Source organism: Mastomys coucha, unplaced genomic scaffold (genome assembly GCF_008632895.1).
Source record: "Mastomys coucha isolate ucsf_1 unplaced genomic scaffold, UCSF_Mcou_1 pScaffold5, whole genome shotgun sequence".
Classification (NCBI taxonomy): Eukaryota; Metazoa; Chordata; class Mammalia; order Rodentia; family Muridae; genus Mastomys; species Mastomys coucha.
The window spans coordinates 66,263,603-66,283,957 of record NW_022196911.1 but is presented as its reverse complement, the minus strand read 5'-3'; the positions used below and the strand labels follow the sequence as shown (position 1 = coordinate 66,283,957).

At 40.9% G+C, this 20,355-nt stretch overlaps 2 protein-coding genes across 5 annotated transcripts in view; one reads left to right on the top strand and one right to left on the bottom strand.

The window, feature by feature from the left end:
• The window catches only part of Nup88 (nucleoporin 88), a 30,841-nt gene extending 15,430 nt beyond the window's left edge, over positions 1 to 15,411 (top strand). The window contains exons 7-17 of one of the 2 annotated variants that reach the window (XM_031353117.1): positions 379 to 526; positions 7,428 to 7,526; positions 8,395 to 8,485; positions 10,962 to 11,063; positions 13,069 to 13,227; positions 13,447 to 13,587; positions 13,699 to 13,764; positions 13,871 to 13,951; positions 14,187 to 14,313; positions 14,459 to 14,577; positions 15,166 to 15,411. In XM_031353117.1, coding sequence (XP_031208977.1) covers positions 379 to 526; positions 7,428 to 7,526; positions 8,395 to 8,485; positions 10,962 to 11,063; positions 13,069 to 13,227; positions 13,447 to 13,587; positions 13,699 to 13,764; positions 13,871 to 13,951; positions 14,187 to 14,313; positions 14,459 to 14,577; positions 15,166 to 15,229 — 1,197 coding nt within the window. In that variant the 3' untranslated portion in view covers positions 15,230 to 15,411. The remainder of the gene's footprint in view (positions 1 to 378; positions 527 to 7,427; positions 7,527 to 8,394; positions 8,486 to 10,961; positions 11,064 to 13,068; positions 13,228 to 13,446; positions 13,588 to 13,698; positions 13,765 to 13,870; positions 13,952 to 14,186; positions 14,314 to 14,458; positions 14,578 to 15,165) is intronic. The other variant, XM_031353118.1, reaches the window with a different exon arrangement.
• A 176-nt stretch (positions 15,412 to 15,587) lies between these two features.
• Positions 15,588 to 20,355, bottom strand: part of Rabep1 (rabaptin, RAB GTPase binding effector protein 1) — a 105,776-nt gene continuing 101,008 nt past the window's right edge. For all 3 annotated transcript variants that reach the window (XM_031353114.1, XM_031353115.1, XM_031353116.1), the window contains 2 exons: positions 18,536 to 18,652; positions 15,588 to 18,138 (listed from right to left, as the gene is read on the bottom strand). In XM_031353114.1, the coding sequence (XP_031208974.1) occupies positions 18,037 to 18,138; positions 18,536 to 18,652 (219 nt within the window). In that variant the 3' untranslated portion in view covers positions 15,588 to 18,036. The remainder of the gene's footprint in view (positions 18,139 to 18,535; positions 18,653 to 20,355) is intronic.

Genomic DNA, 20,355 nt, shown 5'->3' with positions numbered 1-20,355 from the left:
GAGATAGGGTCTCTCTATGTAGCCCTGTCTGTTTTGGAACTTCCTACGTTGTAGACCAAGCTGGCCTGGAACTCACAGAGATCAGTCTGCCTCTCCCTCCTGTGTATTAAAGGCACGCACCATACCCAGCTTGATTTCTGTAGTCCAGTCCTTGGTAACAAAGGTTTTAACCTTTGGGCCAAATCTTTGGAATGCTAGGCTGGCTTTTCCCCAGGCTTCTGATGTTTTGTTATTGCTGTTTAAGGTTAACAGGGAGACAGATGTTTAAGGATGGGATAGGACTATCTGACTGTCATTTTGTTTCTGTATTTGTGTACATTTTCAAATTCATGAGAAGTCGAAATTTTGGTTTTTCTTTCCTCTTTGTGTTTTTAACAGTTAGAAAAGTCCTGGGATCCCAGGGCTGACCTCATCCCTTCTCTGTACGTGTTTGAGTGTGTTGAGTTAGAGCTTGCCCTGAAACTGGCGTCTGGAGAGGATGATCCCTTTGCTTCAGACTTTTCCTGTCCAATTAAACTGCACAGAGGTAAGGTGTTTACCCATTTATTTATACGAACTTAGCATTTAGTTTATTACTTACCATGTGGTTTATTTCTGTGCTCCCAAATTTGGAAAAGTTAATTGGATTCTTTTTGGACTTTTAGTTTCTATGCATTACAGTTTTTCCTAGGCAAACTCGTTTTAACATACTTATTGTGGCTCCACTCACATACTTAATTTTTATTTATTATAGTGTCTGTGTGTGTGTGTGTGTGTGTGTGAGATAGCTTTTAGATTCTTTCCATTTTACATGGATCTGAGGATCAGGCCTGTGTGGTGGGTACTTTACCCACTGGTACCACCCATGTGTTTGATGATGACTTTTTCCTGATCCTAACAAAAGTTGGCATTGTGGTCATATCTTTAATCCCAACAGAAGGCCAAATCAGAAGTTTCAAGGACATCTCAGATTATATATCAAAGCAATTATATAATTAAACTGCAAAAAGAGAAGTCAATAAGCATGTCTAGTTAGTGTTTTGAGCAATATAAACATTAAGTATAAAAACTTGATGGATGAGTACACAGTGAGGTGAAGTAATGTAAGGTATTTGGTTTCCGTATAAAGGTACACATGTATCTTAGTTACTGTTTTATTGCTATGAAGAGACACATGACCAAGGCAACTCTTACAAAAACAAAGCCAGGCAGTGGTGGCACACGCCTTTAATCCCAGCACTTGGGAGGCAGAGGCAGGCAGATTTCTGAGTTCGAGGACAGCCTGGTCTACAGAGTGAATTCCAGGACAGTCAGGGCTACACAGAGAAACCCTGTCTCAAGAAACCAAACAAAAACAAAAAACAAAACAAAACATTTTAATTGTGAGCTTACTTAAAGTTCTAGAGGGTTAGTTCATTATCGTCATGGCAGGAAACAGACAGGCATGGCACTTAATACACAAAGAGGATTTATTAGCATGTCTTACTGTGGTCCAACAATGGTTGTATTCCAATGGAAAGACCAAAATCCGGTAGCTGTTCAGTCCATGAAGCTGGATGCCTCAGCTAGCCCTCAGTGTGTGTCTCAAAGAAGCAGGCTCCAGTGTTAGTGAAGCAAGTTACAGCAGCATGCAAAAGCAGCAACTTCCTTCTTCCTTCCCTTTATCCAGGCTGCCACAAGAAGGTGGATCTTCCCACTTCAGATAATCAGATCAGGAAAGTATACCAAGTTGCCTCAGTTTTATGGAATTCATAAAACTGGTATGGTCAAGTTGACAGCCAAGAGTAGACATCACAGCATGTCTTTTTGGAAGTCTTGAGTACAAACATTCTTTTCTTGGTTCTTCTAATGAAAGTTAGATTCTCTTGTGAAACTCATTTCTGACTTGTTCTTATCTGTGCTTAAGGCATAATACAGTTACTGAACTAAACTTTAAAAATGGCTTAAGTGTTGGCCTTTTTCAGAAATAACTTCTCTGTTACATCGAAATACTAAAAGTTTTTTTCCTGGAGACTTTAACATTCCAAATGGTTTGATAAAAATTTTTTTTTTTCGTTTTGGTTTTTTGAGACAGAGTTTCTCTGTATAGCTCTGGCTATCCTGGAACTCACTCTGTAGACCAGGCTGGCCTCGAACTCAGAAATCCACCTGTCTCTGCCTCCCAAGTGCTGGGATAAAAGGTGTGCACCACCACCGCCCGTCTTGAGAAAATATTTTTAAGCAATGGTAGATGAACTGGTTTGTGTCTTAAGTCTCAAATTTGTACAAATAAAAATTTTCAGTATTTTGTTGTTCAAAGTGATGATTTGATAGACTGTTGTTTGGCTTGGCTTGGCTGACACAAAGTCCTTTGTAGCCCAGGCTGGCCTAGAACTCATTGTGTAGCCCAGGCTGGTGTGCAACTCACAGTCCTGTCTGCCTGCCTCTGCCAGTGTTAGGATTACGTACCTTTATTTTTGCCACACTTAGCCTTTTGTTTAAACAGTCTTAGTATGCAGCACAGTTGGCGTCAAACTCAAGATCCTCCTACCTCAGCCTCCTAAGAGCTGCAATTACAAGCATGTACTACTAGACCCAACATCTTTGAAAATTTAAAAGTTATCAGAACTCCATCCAAGCTATGGTGATACACACCTTTAATCCCAGCACTCAGAAGTCAGAGGCAAATGTATCTCTGAGTTTGACCCAGTCTGGTCTACAAAGTGAGTTCCAGGACAGCTGAGGCAGAGAAAAAGAGACACCCCCCTTTAAAAAGAATCAAAACAAAAAATTAATTAAAAAGTTATCAGTATATATAACCAGATAAAAAAAATGACATCAATTTACAATATTAAGTATGAAATCAAAACTTTAAAAGTAAGACTATTAGTAGAAAATTTTAATTTAAATAATTATGAATTGTTATTATCTTTTGATTTGTTTGGTTGGGTGGTTCTTGGTTTTTTTGAGAGAGTTTCTCAGTATAGCCAAGGCTGTCCTGGAACTCACTTTATAGACCAAGCTGGCACGTACAACTGATATTTCTAGTCCATTTTAATCTTTTAGGAGGCTTTCTAAAGTTAGATTTAGCCATTTTTTTTTTTTTTATGTATACAGGTGTTTTGCCTGCATCTGTCTCCATGCACCATTTACATGGAGACCTGAAGAGGTGTCAAATCCCTTAGAACTATAGTTTCATATGGTTTTGAAGCACCATGTAGGTGCTGAGAATTGAACCAAGACCTGTGGAAGAGCAGCTGGTGCTCAACCTCTGAGCCATTTCTCCAACCCCTTTTAGAAAATCTTAACTTTGCTGAAGATATGGCTAATAAATACTTGCCTAACATATACAAGGCTTTGGGTTCAATCCCTAGCACCACATAAACCAGAAGAGTAGCACATGTCTATAATCGCAGCACTTTGGGGGATCAGAAGCTAAAGGCCATTTTCAGCTAAGTTTGTGGCCAGCATAGGCTACATGAGACCCTGTCTCAAAAAGAAAAGAGGGAGGGCCACAAAGTGGCTGAGAAGATTAGTATGCTGGTCATCAAGCCTGCAACCTGAGTTGGATCCCTGTACCTATATAGTGAGGCATTCTCTAACTTCCACATGCATGCCCTAGTACTTACACATACACACACACACACACACACACACACACACACACACACACTTGGTTGCATACACTATAAATATAATTTTCAAAGAGATCTTAACCATAGAGATAAATATTTGTAAGTAGCAGTAGGAACTCAGGAGGGGTAAACATGGTAGTGTGTAATTGTAGTCAAAGCCACATGGGTCTAAAGTAACAAGGTTCCAGGTGCAAAGGAGGTTATATCTTATTTTGCAACTGCTTATTGTTTCCTGATGGGACTATGTACTGAGCACTGTCCTGATGTCTTCGGCATTACCTGTACTGTAGAAGTGCATGCACTTCACTAGTTATATGCCCACTAGATGTGTGCAAGCATAGATTTTCTACAGTTATTGTGTTTTTTAATTTTTAGAAATATATTACTGTGATAGGGGAGGTGCATAGTGTGGGGCCACAAATGCCACCATACATGTGTGAGGTTGATTTTGTGGAGTCAGTTCTTCCACCTTCACATGGGTGCTAGGGAATGAGCTCACTGCCAGGCTAGCATGGAAGTGCCTTTACTCTACCTGCTGGGCCATGGAGCAGCCTCACGGCTACCCTTTGGTTTGGGTTTTGTTTTTGTTGCTTTTTGGTTTTGGTTTTTTGTTTTTGTTTTTTTTTTCCCTTTGGTTTTCAAAACAGCTTCTTTGCATATCCCTGGCTGACCTGGACCTCACTTTGTAGACCAGGCTGGCCTTGTATTCACAGAGATCTGCCTTCCTCTGCCTCCAAAGTGCTGTGATTAAAGGCATGTGCCACCACTGACCAGCTTTTGTTTTGTTTTAAACAAATGAAAAATGCTTTAGTAATAACATATAATAGTTCTGGCTAATGTACAAGTGGGAACTAGTCCCAAACAGAAAATCCCCCTCAACGTTCATAGATCCATAACACCAGATTACACTTGGAACAGTTAAACATGTTTTGCAGAAATGGAGAGCTCTACGACATAAAATACTGTCAAAAGTTCTCCCCACAAAAGCCAGACCCACTTTGCCCAGGAAGCTGTCTTCTTGAAACTACCTAGCAGAGGCAGTAAGTTTTACTTTTGTGTGACTTGATGTCTTCTAAGTAAGTTCATTGATAAATCCTTTCTAAGGTCAGTTCATGGTTTCCATTTTCTTTACAGGGGACTGGCATAACAGGCTTGCACCACCACACACAGCCCTCATGTATGTTCTTCTTCACGTCCACTTAGACACTTCTCTATTGTATTTCTACCTTTTTACAAAACCATTGGCATAACAATTCATCTGTGATACTAAATTCAATCTTGCACCTTGGAGAGTTTTCCAAACTGAATTTTGCCAGGCAGAGTCAACAGGGGATTTGCTGGCAGATGTTTTCTTGGGACATGGCCTCCCTTTTCTTGCTGTGCTTGTTTCTTTGGTATCTCCTTTAGCTTCTTTTTGCCCTCTTGCCTCTACCTCTGTTCTTTCTTTGCTCCAGTTTTATGATTATTTCTATAGGACTGTTCTGGGTATTGTTCCCATTAGTTTTTGTTTGTTTTTGTTTTCGAAACAGGGTTTCTCTGTGTAGCCCTGGCTGTCCTGGAACTCACTCTGTAAGACCAGGCTGGCCTCGAACTCAGAAATCTGCCTCCCAAGTGCTGGGATTAAAGGCATGCGCCGCCACTGCCTAGCTGTGTGTGTGTGTGTGTGTGTGTGTGTGTGTGTGTGTGTGTGTGTGTGTGTGTGTGTGTGTGTGTGCATGCGCACACGCGCATGCATGCGTGTGTACATAATTAGTTTCTTTTAACAATATTCCAAGTTTATGATTTTGTAAAGTTGTCATCAGCATACAGCTTTTGGCTCATGATTGTTTATCTTTTAGAAGGTCTCATTCTTAGAGAATTAAAACAAAAATCCTTAGCCATATAGGATTATATCCAAGAAAGGCAATCCTAGATATCAGAGGGCCCCAATGGGATAATGGCCCTCTTTCAGCTGAGTCCTAAGCTGTAGAATCTTAATAGGATGTGTAAAGTCCCATTCTTAAACCTTTACTCTGAACACCTAGAAATAAATATGAAATGTTTGAATGGTTTACCTGATGGTAAATTGCCATGGACTGGGTTGCTTCGGGGACTCCTTGTTCCTCGGGGTGATAAGAGTTCTGGCCTGATGGGCAAAGAATTCAGCGAGTGACAAACAGAGACGACACAAAGAAGTGTGGTATCAGAGTGTAATTATACAAAGTAAAATCAAGCTTATATAGTATACAGAAACAGGGCAAACTACGGAAGTCACAGGCAGGAGACGGTCACATCAAGGTCAGTGAGAACAAGCATCCAGGTGCAAAGCAGAGGAACAGTGGTGTCCTTCCTGGGCTATTTTGGTAGGACAAGATAAATTCTCTGGGTCTGTCTGAGGCAAGCAGCTGAAGGTCGTATACTAGCATTCCTCGGCTGTAACATAGATAATTAGTAACAGAAGCCCTACAACTTCTCTCTGGTTAGTAAAGCAGTTCTGCCTTGTGTGGGACTGCTCTGATAATTAGTGCCTAACTGCTATCTCTAACTCTGGAGACACCCTGTCTGGTAAGACAGCTTCTTTGTAAAAAATTCCAAGCTAATTACAGTAGGAAATCAATTAGAATTATTGAAACACGTTGGAAGACAGGAAATAATGTTTAATCTCAGTTTTAGCTAATAACGAAATATTTCTTAGGGCACCTTTATGCCTGCATAAAGAAAACACGCAGATCTCTCCACAGACTTTAGCAGAGACTAATTTGGAACACATCTGAGTTAGGAGATGCCAGCGACTGAATACCCAAGGAGACTGGCTCCCTTTGACGCATACGCCTTAGGTCCATGATCAGGTTTTCAGGCCTGACACGCAGACACAACTGAAGTAGACGAGTGCTGCGTGACAGTAAATATCTTTAGAAAATTATATTTCAGATCAGGCATGGTGGTGTACAACTTTAGACCTACTAGCACAGGTAAAAGGAAGGTACATCACTGTGAATTTGAAGCCAACATGGTCTACATACTGAGACAGGCCAGCCAGGGCTTCTTAAGATACTGTCTCAAGATGGGTGGTAGTGGCGCATGCCTTTAATCCTAGCACTTGGGAGGCAGAGGCAGGCAGATTTCTGAGTTCGGGGCCAGCCTGGTCTACAGAGTGAGTTCCAGGACAGCCAGGGCTAAACGGAGAAACCCTGTCTCGAAAAACCAAAAAAGAAAAAATAAAAGATACTATCTCTCAAAAGAAGAAAAGAAAATAATATTTACATTGTGTCTGTTAGTAAAAATGATGTTTTTTTTTTTAAAGATTTATTATGTATACAATGTTCTGCTTACATGTATGGCTGCAGGCCAAAGAGGGTACCATATCTCATTATAGATTTTTTTTTTCTTTTTTATGGTTTTTTGAGACAGGATTTCTCTATATAGCACTGGCTGTCCTGGAACTCATTCTGTGGACCAGGCTGGCCTTAAACTTAGAAATCTCCCTGCCTCTACCTCCCAAGTGCTGGGATTAAAGGCATGCGCCACCACTGCCGGGCTTTTTTTTTTTTTTTTTTTTTTTTCTCATTATAGATTGTTATAAGCTACCATGTGGTTGCTGGAAATTGAACTCAGGACCTCTGGAAGAGCAGCCAGTGCTCTTAATCTCTGAAACATCTCTCCAGCCAGCCCATATCTGTTGTTTTTAATTTGAGAATGGAATTTGGATTAAAATTTTTCAAGTCCCTGACAGCAGTACACAACTGAAAATCCTGTAGACAGTGGGTTCCATCACCATGTGCTTGTAAGCTACTGGGGTAAATTCTTCAGGTTTCCTAGTTGCTATCCTTGTGTCTTTGATGATCTCACTTGCAGATCCCAAGTGTCCCTCGAGATACCACTGCAGCCATGAAGCTGGTGTGCACAGTGTGGGGCTGACTTGGATTCACAAACTACACAAATTTCTTGGATCAGGTGAGTTACTAAGTCTCTGTATATCCCAGTAAGTTTCAGAGATTGACAAAACTTAGTTTGGAGAAGAAAACAATAGAATCAGTGGAACCAGACATTCTTCAGAAGGATCATCATCAGAGCTGATGAACCTTTAGCTAGACAGGCCAAAAACTAGAACAGAAAAACTAAAATTATAGTCAGAAAACAAAGATAGATTACTACTAAGCTACAGAGACTAGACGGCCTAGATGAAATGGATGGGCTTCAGAACTGACCAGAATGTGAGGAGGTGATGCCACTTGCCCAAAACCAAGTGACTTTACATTTAAAATATTGATTCTCCATGAGCTTCTCCCCCAAAACAGTACTTCTTACCTCAAACTGTGATATCAAAGCCAAGCAAAATATACAAACTAGAGTCAAATGTGTTTGACAAATGTAGACATTAAAAAATTGACTGGTATTTATTCCAGAAATTCAGGCTTGCTTAAGCATCTAGCTCCATAATGTGTGATGGACTCATGACTCCCTATCACACACATCTTCCCTAACTCTTCTCAGATCCATTTTCAAGCCCTAAGCCCCCTTCATGCCTTTTTTTTTTTTTTTAAATAGCCTAAGTTCAAATTGTGCTGCCTATATTCTCATGTATATGGTACCATGTATTAGAGCATGCTCACCTCACGGGAGCCACATACTATGAAAACTGGCTCACCCTCTCCCAATAACCAGCAGCTCAATAACTGCTCAGAGGGCTTTGTCTGAGAAGGACACCCTCTGTGGAAAGCATTAGCTTGAGACAAGAACTTAAATACATTTAACAAATGACATCACTTTAACTTGGAACTTTGTCTAAGTACATTAGTTTCTCTAATGCATTCTTTTATAGATGAAGAAGATAAGGATAGTTTACAGGAGCTCACTGCTGAGCAGAAATGCTTTGTGGAGCACATTCTTTGTACAAAGCCATTGCCATGCAGGTAAGGACCTTCTTCACTTGTAGAGTACCATGGTTACCACGCATTTATCTAAAGCTTTCTTGTGCTTCAGAGCCACTCCACCATTTCCTGTGTCCCGAACTGCAGCTTGCCATTTTCTCTTTAGATAATTTTTATTTTCTTGTCTTAAATTACTTCTTCAGAGAAGGGTCCCTTAATTCTCCAGGCCAATTGGGCTTTCTTTGTAGCATATCTCCCCACCCCCCACCCCCTGCCTCTCAATGTGTGGGTGTATGCACTATGAATGCAATCTCTTTTTTTTTTAATGATTTTTTTTAAAGATTTTGTTTATTTTATGTACATGAGTACACTGTAGCTGTCCTCAGCCACACCAGAAGAGGGCATCGGATCCCATTACAGATGGTTGTAAGCCACCAAGTGGTTGCTGGGAATTGAACTCAGGACCTTTGGAAGAGCAGTTGGTGCTCTTACCCGCTGAGCCATCTCACCAGCCCCTCTTACCTTTTAATTAGGATTCTCTGTTGGCTTTGTGCCTACTTACTCAGAGTATAAGAGTGCCTAATGGATATTATTCAGTTACTGTTGATGAGTAAAGAAAGGTGCATAGAATGGTTCCCAGGTTTCTTGTCTGGGTAAATGAATAGATGTGGTACCCTTTGAAAAAACCGGGATGCAGAAGAACAGATTTGGGAAGATAGTGATATCCCTCTAGAACATTTAAAGTAGAAGCGCCTAATACACATTTATGTATATGGGTCTAAAGTTTGGAATGGTCTGGAATAATAAAAATGTCAGCATTGGAGCTGTGTTTTTGACATATGTTGACCAAGAAATGATCTGGAGTCAGAAGAAGAGACAAGCAACACATAATCGTGAGCATTGAGTGGAGCAGCAGAGCCCAGGAAGGAAACTTGAGAATAGGTTCAGAGAATGGAGGAGAACCCAGAGGGGGTATGATGAACACCAAGAAGCTATTGACAAGAAGATGGATAAGCACTACCGGGCCATAGAGTAGAGACTCAGCACTATACTGGAGAACTGAGGAATGACAGCATATGTATGTACCAGGTTAAAAAGTGGACAGGGAACTATAGCTTTACTTGGCTGGAGAGATGGCTCTGTAGTTAAGAGCAGAAGACCCAGCTTCATTGCCAACCATCCACACAGCTCACACCCACCTGTAACTCCAGTAACTGGCAATCTGCTGCCTTCTTCTGGACTCAGCACCAGACACACTTGGTATACAGGCATGCAGGCAAAACACCCATATACATGAATAATTACATAAAATGAAAATAAGTGAACAACATGGCAGTGTAAGTTGGGACTAGTGGTTTACCTTTATGAAGGACAGACATGTAGGCTTCTATGGCTGCTGCTGCCTCCCCTTTTTTCTTCAAGGTATTAAAATTGAACCTAGGACCTCGCTAGGCAGGCATTCTATCTAGGCAGGCATTCTATCGCTGAGCTATAGCCTTAGTTTTCTTTTTAGTTACTGACCTGTACTGGTTACAGTTGTATATGCACGTTTTTGTATAAAAAGAGAAAAAAGGAGGGATGGGGAGACATGTCTGTGGGTAACAGCACTTGCTGAGCAAGCTTCAAGATCCGAACTCAAATTTCTAAATAGATATAAAAAGCTAGGTAGGTTTTGCCCTCGCTCTAGTAGGAACAGAAACGGGAGGATAACTGGACTTGCTGGTTGCCAGCCTAGCTCAGTGAAACCCTGGCTCAGGGGACCAAACTGAAGCTGTGCATACACACAGGTGTGCAAACAGGCATTTGTATGTACATACACTGTATACTCATACATGGTTTCTGTTACAAATAACAGGTTAAAGGGAGCCAGACTGGGCACAATGAAGCTTCCCATAAAGCCACAGTGGGGAATGTCTCATGGACAAAACAAAACACGACCTTGACTATAAGCTGAAAGGAGATGCATAATGGACACTTTGAAACTATACAGTTGATGGCACCAGGTGCAGAAATGTGGTTAGGCACAGGTAGAACAGGCATGTTAATAAAGCACATTGGTGGAGACAACAGTTCCCATTTGAGACCCTTGCTTTTTCCCCACCTCTGGTGAAAGAAATGGAAAGGAAACAACACTGCACACTAGATGAAATGAAGTCCTGTGGCAGGTATTGGGTCACTGGGTATGTAAGATTTCCAGAGCCCTGTTCCTTTAGGTCTCTGAGCAGTTTATAGACACTGGACTAGGTTGACTGAGATAGATGGACTTTATATGTTAGTGGGGAGAAAGACATGTAAGCTGTGTATCCCTAAGGAATTGGTAAATAGCTTATAGATTGCTACTAAGTGGGAGCTTTGTTTAAGCTGATCAAAGTATATTATGTTTCCAAATAACTGTGTTTGTGGTGGCTACTACATTGACAGTCGGGATGTCACAGGCCGCAAAAGACCAATCATATATTTGCTGTTGGTTCTGGTGCATTTGCTGCTTTGTAACTTAACTGTGACTATCTCTCTCCAGGCAGCCAGCTCCAATTCGAGGATTCTGGATTGTCCCAGACATCCTGGGGCCCACAATGATCTGCATCACCAGTACCTATGAATGTCTCATAAGACCTTTATTGTAAGTTCCACTCTGTATTCACCACATAACACTCTTTAATTCTGCCAGATCAAAGCTGGAGAAATGTCCTTAATAACTAGTTTGAGGCTGTGTGGTGTAAGTTTTGGCTTCTGAATTTAGTCAGTATTTCGGTTTTCTTCATCATCTCTGAAAGTTTCATTTTAGACATGGTGGGACGTTTTGGCTTGTTTTGCCTACTCGTAACTGAGAAGCATAGCTTTTCTGTTCTGTATTTGAGATAGGGTCTCAGTCTGAAGTCATACTGGCCTGGAACAGGCTTTACCTCATCTGAGATTAGTATTGTGATTCCCTGTACCCAGCTAGAGATTTCCTCCCAAGTACAGAGGATTGAGACACTGGACTACATTGTTGTGGTTGGATTTAATTGACTCTTGCATGTCAGGCTCAGGTAGAAAATATTCTCCTGTATGCCCTCCTGGACACATGAGAGAAGCCCCAAGGAATCTACTGATCTCTGTAATAGAAGAAGGCTTAAACAAGTTACGGGTTCCATAGAGCTCTGGTGCTCTTGAGAGACTGCCTGGTCCCTCTCTCTGCCATCCTCAGAGGGACATCAGACTTTGCAAACTCTGAGGAAACAGTATAAAGCTGAGTTTATTAAGTTGTAATCACCATTTTCCTTTTCCAACAGCCTTGGAAGGTCAGGTCTCATGAAAACCAAGTCACTGGGGTGTCAAACATGATACCTTCCAGTCTCTTGGTATCCATTCAGAACGGGTACTTCTGAATACTGACAGAAGTGTGAAGTGTTTGTATTCAGTTACTATCCTTACATGCTTTTTAAAGATTGACCAGTTATGGGGGCTGGAGAGATGGCTCAGCGGGTAAGAGCACTGACTGCTCTTCCAGAGGTCCTGAGTTCAAATCCCAGCAACCACATGGTGGCTCACAACCATCTGTAATGAGATCTGATGCCCTCTTCTGGTGTGTCTGAAGACAGCTACAGTGTACTTACATATAATAAATAAATATTTAAAAAAAAAAAAAAGATTGACCAGTTAAACTGTTTGACAAGAAAAAAATATTACAAGTATATTTTATGTTGCTTCATAAAAAAAGAGAGAGATTAAAATCCTAGCAACTTTAAACAAAAGAAATACTCACTGGGAAAATATTTGCCAATGAGACGTCTCAGCAGGTAAGAGTGCTTGTCACTGACTCTGACAACCTGAGTTCAGTTCCCAGAATCCATGTGATATAGAGACACTCTCCTTTAGACTATCCTCTGACCTCGTATGTGTGCTGTACCATGCTGTGCTCATGCACATAAAACAAATAATATATAAAAATAAAACAAATCTTCCAAGGATTAACTTTTTTTAAATCCATTATATACCTACCTTTAATGTTTTTTTAAAAAGCCAGTCACACTATTTGGATAATAAAATCATCAATCCCAAAGAGAAAGCTCTTAATTATCTGGATAATTTTTAATCATATTTCTGCCAACTGCCTGAAATACCAGTTGTCTACATTGTAACTATGTTATTTACAAAGCTCTTCCAAATAGGAATTGGTGCCTTCAAAGTATGTTACTTACATGCTGCCAAAGACCACAGACCTTTGAGTTTTCTCAAAAACTGCTTTTGGAAATGTTTGCTCTTGAGTGTAATTTTTAGAAAGCAAATTATTAGAAGCAAATGTAGTACACAGCAGTCATCTGGCCCCACACCAGCTTTTCTCAAACCTAAACTATGCCCAAAAAAGGAGTAAGGGTTAGTGTTGTGGTGCTGGTTCAAGTCCTTTGCAAGAAAAGCGATGTTTGAGTTGCCTTGATCTTTTCAAAAAGAATTTTAAGTCCAAATGCATTTTGAGTTAAAATGCTCAAATAACAAGATCAGACTTTCCCAAGATGTTCTTTCAGGACAGAACACATATTCTTATAATTTCCCAAGAACAGTGTATCTTTCAGGTTCTTAGGTCCTTGGGTTTGAATAAGTGTGGCTAATAACTCCACAGTGGACCTGACTTGTTTATTTTGCAGAAGTACAGTCCACCCAGCATCTCCTCCCCTGCTCTGTACCCGAGAAGATGCTGAAGTGGCCGAGTCTCCACTGCGCATTTTGTCTGAAACTCCAGATTCCTTTGAGAAGCATATTAAAAGAATCTTGCAACGAAGTGCCACCAACCCAGCATTTCTCAAGTATGGGATTTAAGGCATATGAATTTTAAGAATGGGCTTTTTTTTGGACAAAATGGGGATTGAACTTATGGCTTTGTGCTTGCTAGCAAGTGTTTATCATTGCTTTTGGTCCTTTCTGTCCTTACTGTGGTGCAGTGGGAGGGGACTTGGCACATCTCTTCAGCTAGTCTAGGACTTGTTTATTTGGTTGTTTTACCTGACTAACGAGAATAATGACAGAAACTGTTCTGCAAGATCATCTGAAAAGGATTTAGCTCCCCCTCCCGAGGAGTGTCTTCAGCTTATCAGCAGAGCTACCCAGGTGTTCCGAGAACAGTACATTCTCAAGCAGGACCTGGCCAAGGAGGAGATTCAGCGGAGGTAGAGTCCTGTGTTAAATAAACAGCCTGTAGTCCTTGCTAGGGGTTGGCTCAGTAATTGTGTATGGAAGCCTGGCCTTCATTTCAACTTGACTACTGCTTCTTTCTGAAGGGTCAAATTATTATGTGACCAAAAGAGGAAACAACTAGAAGATCTCAATTACTGTCGAGAGGAGAGGTAGGTATCAAAATCAGAGAGGACAAAACTGGGGAATAGTGGACTGCATCTCACTCAGGGTACTGTGCCACATCATATGGACCCCAAGAGTTTCTCATTTCTTCAGGAAAAGTCTCCGGGAAATGGCCGAGCGCTTAGCTGACAAATATGAGGAAGCCAAAGAAAAACAAGAAGATATCATGAACAGGTTAGGGGCCATGAAGCATCCAGTTGTTTCCCTGCCTGCACAGGGTTAATAATGCTACTGCTATTGTTCATATACCTATAGAGTAAAATGGATCCTCCAACCCTTTAAAGTATCATGAAAGACGATACTGTCCCATAACCCCTTCTCTATTGTCTCCGCACACCAAATTCTTGAATTACAAACTTTGTTCCTCTTATAATTAGCACTTTACTCACATTTCCTTCCTTTTCTTAAGGATGAAAAAAGTGCTTCACAGTTTTCATACTCAGCTCCCAGTTCTCTCTGACAGTGAGAGAGACATGAAGAAAGAGTTACAGCTGATACCTGATCAACTTCGACATCTAGGCAATGCCATCAAACAGGTAAGAGTGGGTGCAGACTGGCTAAGCTAGGAAATAGTTTTATAAAATGTGAACAGTAAAATAGATACTGTAAACATGTGTGACAAACCATAGTCAAAATATCTGTGTTCAAAGAAAAAAATCTGTGTTCTGTTTGATACTTGAGGTTACTATGAAAAAAGACTATCAACAGCGAAAGATGGAAAAAGTGCTGAGTCCTCAGAAACCCACCATTACTCTCAGCGCCTACCAGCGGAAGTGCATCCAGTCCATCCTGAAAGAAGAGTAAGTGGATCCTTTCCAGTCAGCTACCGTGTGACATGCTTCCCTTGGCAGGACACCAAAAGCTGTCTGGATAAGAATCCTGAGTCTAGGCATTTGCTTGCAAAATGAGGGCACAAAAGACAGGCTTAAACGAATATGGCAGGATGGAAAGTAGTGGCTCTCCTATAATATAATTTTGTTGTATAATCCAAAGAACATCCCAGTTATGGGCAGCAGTGTTCCTGGGGCTCAGTGGCTGATGTCCTGGGTTTAGTCACCACCACCACCACACACAAAAACATTGCTGTCCACCTGAACCTTTTCAGGTTATTCAGTATTAGCACAGCCATTCTTAGGTCTGTTGCAACCCGTAAGAGTTTAAAGTCTTACAACTCACTGGGCATGGTGGTGCACACCTTTAATCCCAGCATTCGGGAGGCAGAGGCAGATGGAGCTCTGAGTTTGAGGCCGGCCTGGTCTATAGAGCAAGTTCAGGATAGCCAGGGCTACATGGAGAAACCCTGTCTAGGATGGTGGGGGTCCTTACAACTCAGTTTTAATAGCTCATCTTATTCATCTTTATAAGTGAATCATTTGATGATTTTGCAGGGGTGAACACATAAGGGAAATGGTGAAGCAAATCAATGATATCCGAAATCATGTCAACTTCTGACACCCCACAACTGAAGGCTTACAAACCCATGCTGTAAAACAAACAGGTAGAACTATCTAATTTATAAAGCATTTTGGATAAACTTCGGTGTGGTTATTCTTTTGTTATTCCTTTTTGTTATTCCTTTCATTAAATAAATTTTATTTATTCAAATAAAATTTGAATAAATTTCTTATTCAGAATTTTGATGTTGCTTTATAATTAAAAGTCTATAGTTGGTTTGTTTATTTTAATTCTGGGACATAGGCTCCTGCTGCACACTGCCAGGTCCATCTTCATCTAAAGTAGCAGTACCAAAACTGTGCCTCTGAAGGGAACCAGATCCCCAGGATGCAAAGGAAAAGGCCACACAGTCAACTCAGCAGCAGCTCTTTTAATTCCAACACTTTCTTAAGGGCATGCCTTCAGTACAGTCAACACAGATACCCCTGCTGTCTGCTCAGAGCAGAGCTGAAGGTCTACAGCTGCAGCGTCCTCTGCTGGCTCATTTCCTCACAGGCACCAGTACCTTCCAGAGCTCAGTTTGGCTGTGTCTGTGTCTGCTTGGTGGGTAGGAGGTGCAAATTCTAACACCTTGAAAGAAAAGGAACATTGTGGTCTGTGGAATACAGTTTGTCCTTGGCTTTAGGTCATCTTTTCTTATCTGCCAATTTGAGTTCTGAAAGGTAAGTATGGTACCTGCCTAGAAATGAACAAGTGACTGCCAATTAAAAGCCACAGAATAAGGTATGTTACAGTTTGGAGTTAAGTAAGCCAGGTCAGACATGCAAGAGAACAGGTCTACACAGACTCAATGCAGTACAGGAAGGTGTGTGAAACTAGACCGACCTTTCCTCTCACAGTGAAGTCACCTCCTACACCAGATCTTCTCTATGCAGAAAACTTAAGTTTAAAAAAACTTTCTTACCTGATGGTGTAGCATTATTTTATTTCATTCAACCTAGCATTTCAGTTTCTCTTCCTCTAGGATATGTTTCTCAATTGAGTAGATCTCAGCAGTTTACATGTGCCACAAGTTACAGATCTGTTAACAGTACCCTAATCATGATGCTTTTACTGCCCAATCCCCAACTTCAGGAAAAAAGATCTGTAAGATATTTGGTTTCAGCAGAACAGTTCCCGGGGAGTGACAAAGTTCCATATGATTATGAATTATCCATTCACTATAGCCAATGGTGATCCAAACAAATTAGCTTAAGGCCCAGGGACTAGTTTTAAATCTGATTTAACCACATTATATAATTAATAAAAATCCCTTTAACTCAATGAGGATATTATGTTCCTTTTAAACCAAATAGCACTATACAAGGGGACTTTAAGCCAATTTTTCCATGCATTGGCAAGCTTTTAGCACTATTTCCATAATTCATATTTATTTTTAAATTCATAATCATGAACATAATTATAAAAATAACCTATGGTATGGGATAAGTAGGCCTTATCTGTTTTATTAAAACAAGAAAGTAGCAAAGATCTTGAGGGCAAATTCATAATGACTCATTACTAACAAAGTCCATTTATGCTATGAATTGATGGTAGTTAAACCAGAAAAGTCTAGCTTACTCATTCCCATAATGTTCCTTTGGGTACCAGCTGTAAGCCAACACCACTCACAAAAATTACTTGAAAATATTTTTACTTTCAAACTGCACTTAAATAGCACAGTTAGCTGTCCACTGGCTGGGTAGCCTTCAGCAAGTACATGAGCATACTTCTGATTTCTGCACTGCTTCATAAAGCTGTCTGTGCTCAACAGCCTGTTCCACTGGCTGATTCTCCGAATAGGAAAGGAATCTCAACTCTTGGAAAAGGGTGAAGCAGGTTCTAAACGAGTAAGTTTCCCAGCTTCACTGTAAGCATAGTTCCTTATCTAAACTGCAAAACAAAAATACAAAGATCTGTAAACCATCACCATTCTAAATGTGACACTTTAAAAAATAAATAGTATGCCTCTGAGGCAGGCTGAAAATAAGCAGATTTATACATGTATACTAGATGTCAGAGATAGCTTGTTTTATTAATGTTATTTTTACCACTGATCCAGTAACTAAACACTTCAGAAGGATAGGTGGTGCCAGTTATTTGCCCTGGTTCCTTGGGCCCAGGAAATTCATCACGGTGTGCAGACAAAGTGCTTCCAAAGGTTGTTTGTGCTTTTTTCCATAAATTCAACTATATATATCCTCAGCCAAATATTCAGATTCTCCTAATTTTGTTTAATTGCTTTTGTTTGCTATGGTCCTATAGTTCTCAGGCAAGTTTCAGTAGCATTTAAGATCTTCCAATAGAAGATAAAATGGTAAAAAGGAAACAAAATGCACTGAGCAAGGGAAATACAATCAATAGCCAATGGCCTGCTCTCACACTTCATATTTTAATATAAAATACTCATATAGCACACTACACCTCTCTGCTAGCTGAACACTGCTACTGACGAGCCCTAGACAACAGAAAAAAGAAATTTCTCTCTCCCGGTTTGTATGAACAGAAAACGTTAATTCCAAACACTATTGGGCAGTTGCTTTCATGTCAGGAAATATGTTCCAGAATCCATGTTGAAAGGAAACAGCACTTTTCTGGCACCAAATCTGATCCCACACCTGTTGGAATCGAGTCCAGTATCTCATTAGTGTTCCCTTTGACATGTGTTGGCTGTCCCTGCACACAGCAGCCTTCTCCCTCTAGAATTTGCATTTCTCCAGTCTTCCTTTGCTATGACTTCTTCCGTTGAGTTAAATAATAATTAATGTTATTCTAAAGATGAGTTAAAAACCCCAAATGCAGGTCAGAATCCTGCTCTCAGAGTGTCATGTCTCAGGGAGCTGGTTAATGTCTGTCAGTTTGGTGTCATTCAGAATTGCTCGGATCCTCTCCAAGGAGTCTGCTTGCCGGATCCTCTCCAACTGCACCTGGAGAAACAATGAAGACCTGAGTGCGGGAGATGATGTCCTACCTATCTAAGTGTCCTCTACTTGGACTATTTAGTTGACATGCAGCAGATCAATTTACCAGATATGGCTCTTCAAAGAAAAGAGGAAGAAAGAAAAAAATACTTTAAAAATTCACCAAATTAATTAATCTATACAACAGACTGGTATCTATCCCTCTGCCCCTCCAGTGCCCCTCAACCTGATAATAAGGTTGAAGGTAGAAGGGAAAGTAGAAGGGGGCCAAGTCTGAACAACAGACCAAGTTTCTGGCTTAGTGATCATGCAAAGATCTGAGGTAGAGAGAGGCAATCAGAGCCCTCCAGCTGCATTGGTGCCCCTCCCACAGAGGGCCATGGTGATTCCCCAAACACCTCACCTGAAGAGTCTGAGAAAGTTTTACAAAATCTCTCTGGACTTGTTCACTGACATCTAATTCTGTCTGTAACCTCTGAGCTTTGTTCTTCTCTTCAAACATGAGCTGTTCAACAGTGGCCTAAAAAATACAAGTTTTGAGTGAAGACCGATGATGCTGAAGAGCCACTACACCTCCCCGCTAACTTACTTAGGAACTTTAATCACTCACTATATGGAAGCTGTAATTTTTTTATTTTTTTGTACTAAGGACTGAACCCAGGACCATAGCTTTGTGGTAGGCAAGCACTCTACACCAGCAAGCATATCTCCAACTGTTCCTACTACTAGAGCAGAGACCTAAATGATACCTCCATATTCCATTAATCTTTACTTTTGTACTGATAGTGGTGGGAGGTGCATGCTACAGCACACAAGTGGCAGCCACGGGACAAGCTGCTGCAGGAGTCAACTCTTAACCGTGGGCCCTGGAGACTAAACTTGGCAGCAAGCACATCTAGCTGCTCACTGGTTCCCATCTTTGCTTTTGTAAGACAGGTTCTCCCATGGCCTAAACAAGCCCTGAACTTGCTCTATTGTAGCTGAGAATGATCTTGAATTTCTGATCCACCTGCCTCCCTTCTTGGATTACAGCTTGTGCCAACACAACCAATTTTCTGCAGTACTGGACATCAAACCCCAGGGACAGCTGCATGCTAGGCGCTCAGCTTTATTCCCATTCCCATCATATTTTACATCTATAGTGTGTGGACAGAAAAGCACTCACAGGAGGTAGTCAGGAGGACAACCATAGGGAGTTGGTGCTCTCCTTCCATTCTGTGGGCCCCATAGATCAAACTCCAGTTAGCAAGCTTGGCAGCAAGCACCCTTAACCTGCTGATCCACTTCCCCCCAACCCATTCTCTCTTTCCATGGGGCAGTGGTACCAGTTGGGTGGGTTACTTGCTCTAGGTATGAATGCCAGGATAAGAAATGTATTCAAAGTACTGTGGTCCTTGAGCCTAGGATAACAGCTGTCACATCAATGCAGTGTTTAAATAGGAATTTCGTTTGACATTAACACCTCAATAACATGGGCCAAGCAGCCACAGCTACCTCCAGCCTTCCTACTGAAATTATAGGAACCTTTTTCTAAAAAGAATCTACTGACTACCACTAACTCAACTCATTGAACCATGTTTAGGCGATGTCCCCCCATAATCGGCCACATGTATTTTTATTCTATCCAGGCTCATCAAGATAATCTGTAAATCTGCCTCAATGCAATCTTATCATTTGATATAGGGATGGAGTGGAGTAATTCTTCAAAGCATTCCCTCCTCTTTCAATCACTGGGGATTGAACCTAGGGCCTCATGCATGCTAGGCAAGCAGTCTACCACTAAACTATATATCCCCAGCCCCCACCCTACCTTTTCAAATAAAATTTTATTTTTACTTTTTATTTTGAGTCAGGGTCCAACTAAGCTGGTTGTTAAGCTACTTGGTGGTCTTTTTAAGACCTTTGAAATAGCAATCCTCCTGCCTTGGCCTTTAGTAACTGTGGGTAGGCCTGCATCACTTACCACAACTCAGAGCAATATTTCCAACAGAGCACTGTCCAAGCTAGGTTCAATCTTATGTCATTTTGTATGATAAGTGATTATCTGCATATGTGTATGTACACAATGTGTGATAGAAAAGTATTCCAAATCTGGAATTGAAGTTACATGAGTTATATGAGCTGCCATATGCCTGCTAGGAACTCCACACAAGTCCAGTGCTTCTAACTACTGAGCTATCTCTATAGCTCTGGGTTGAAATTTCTTTTTTTTTTTTTTTTTTT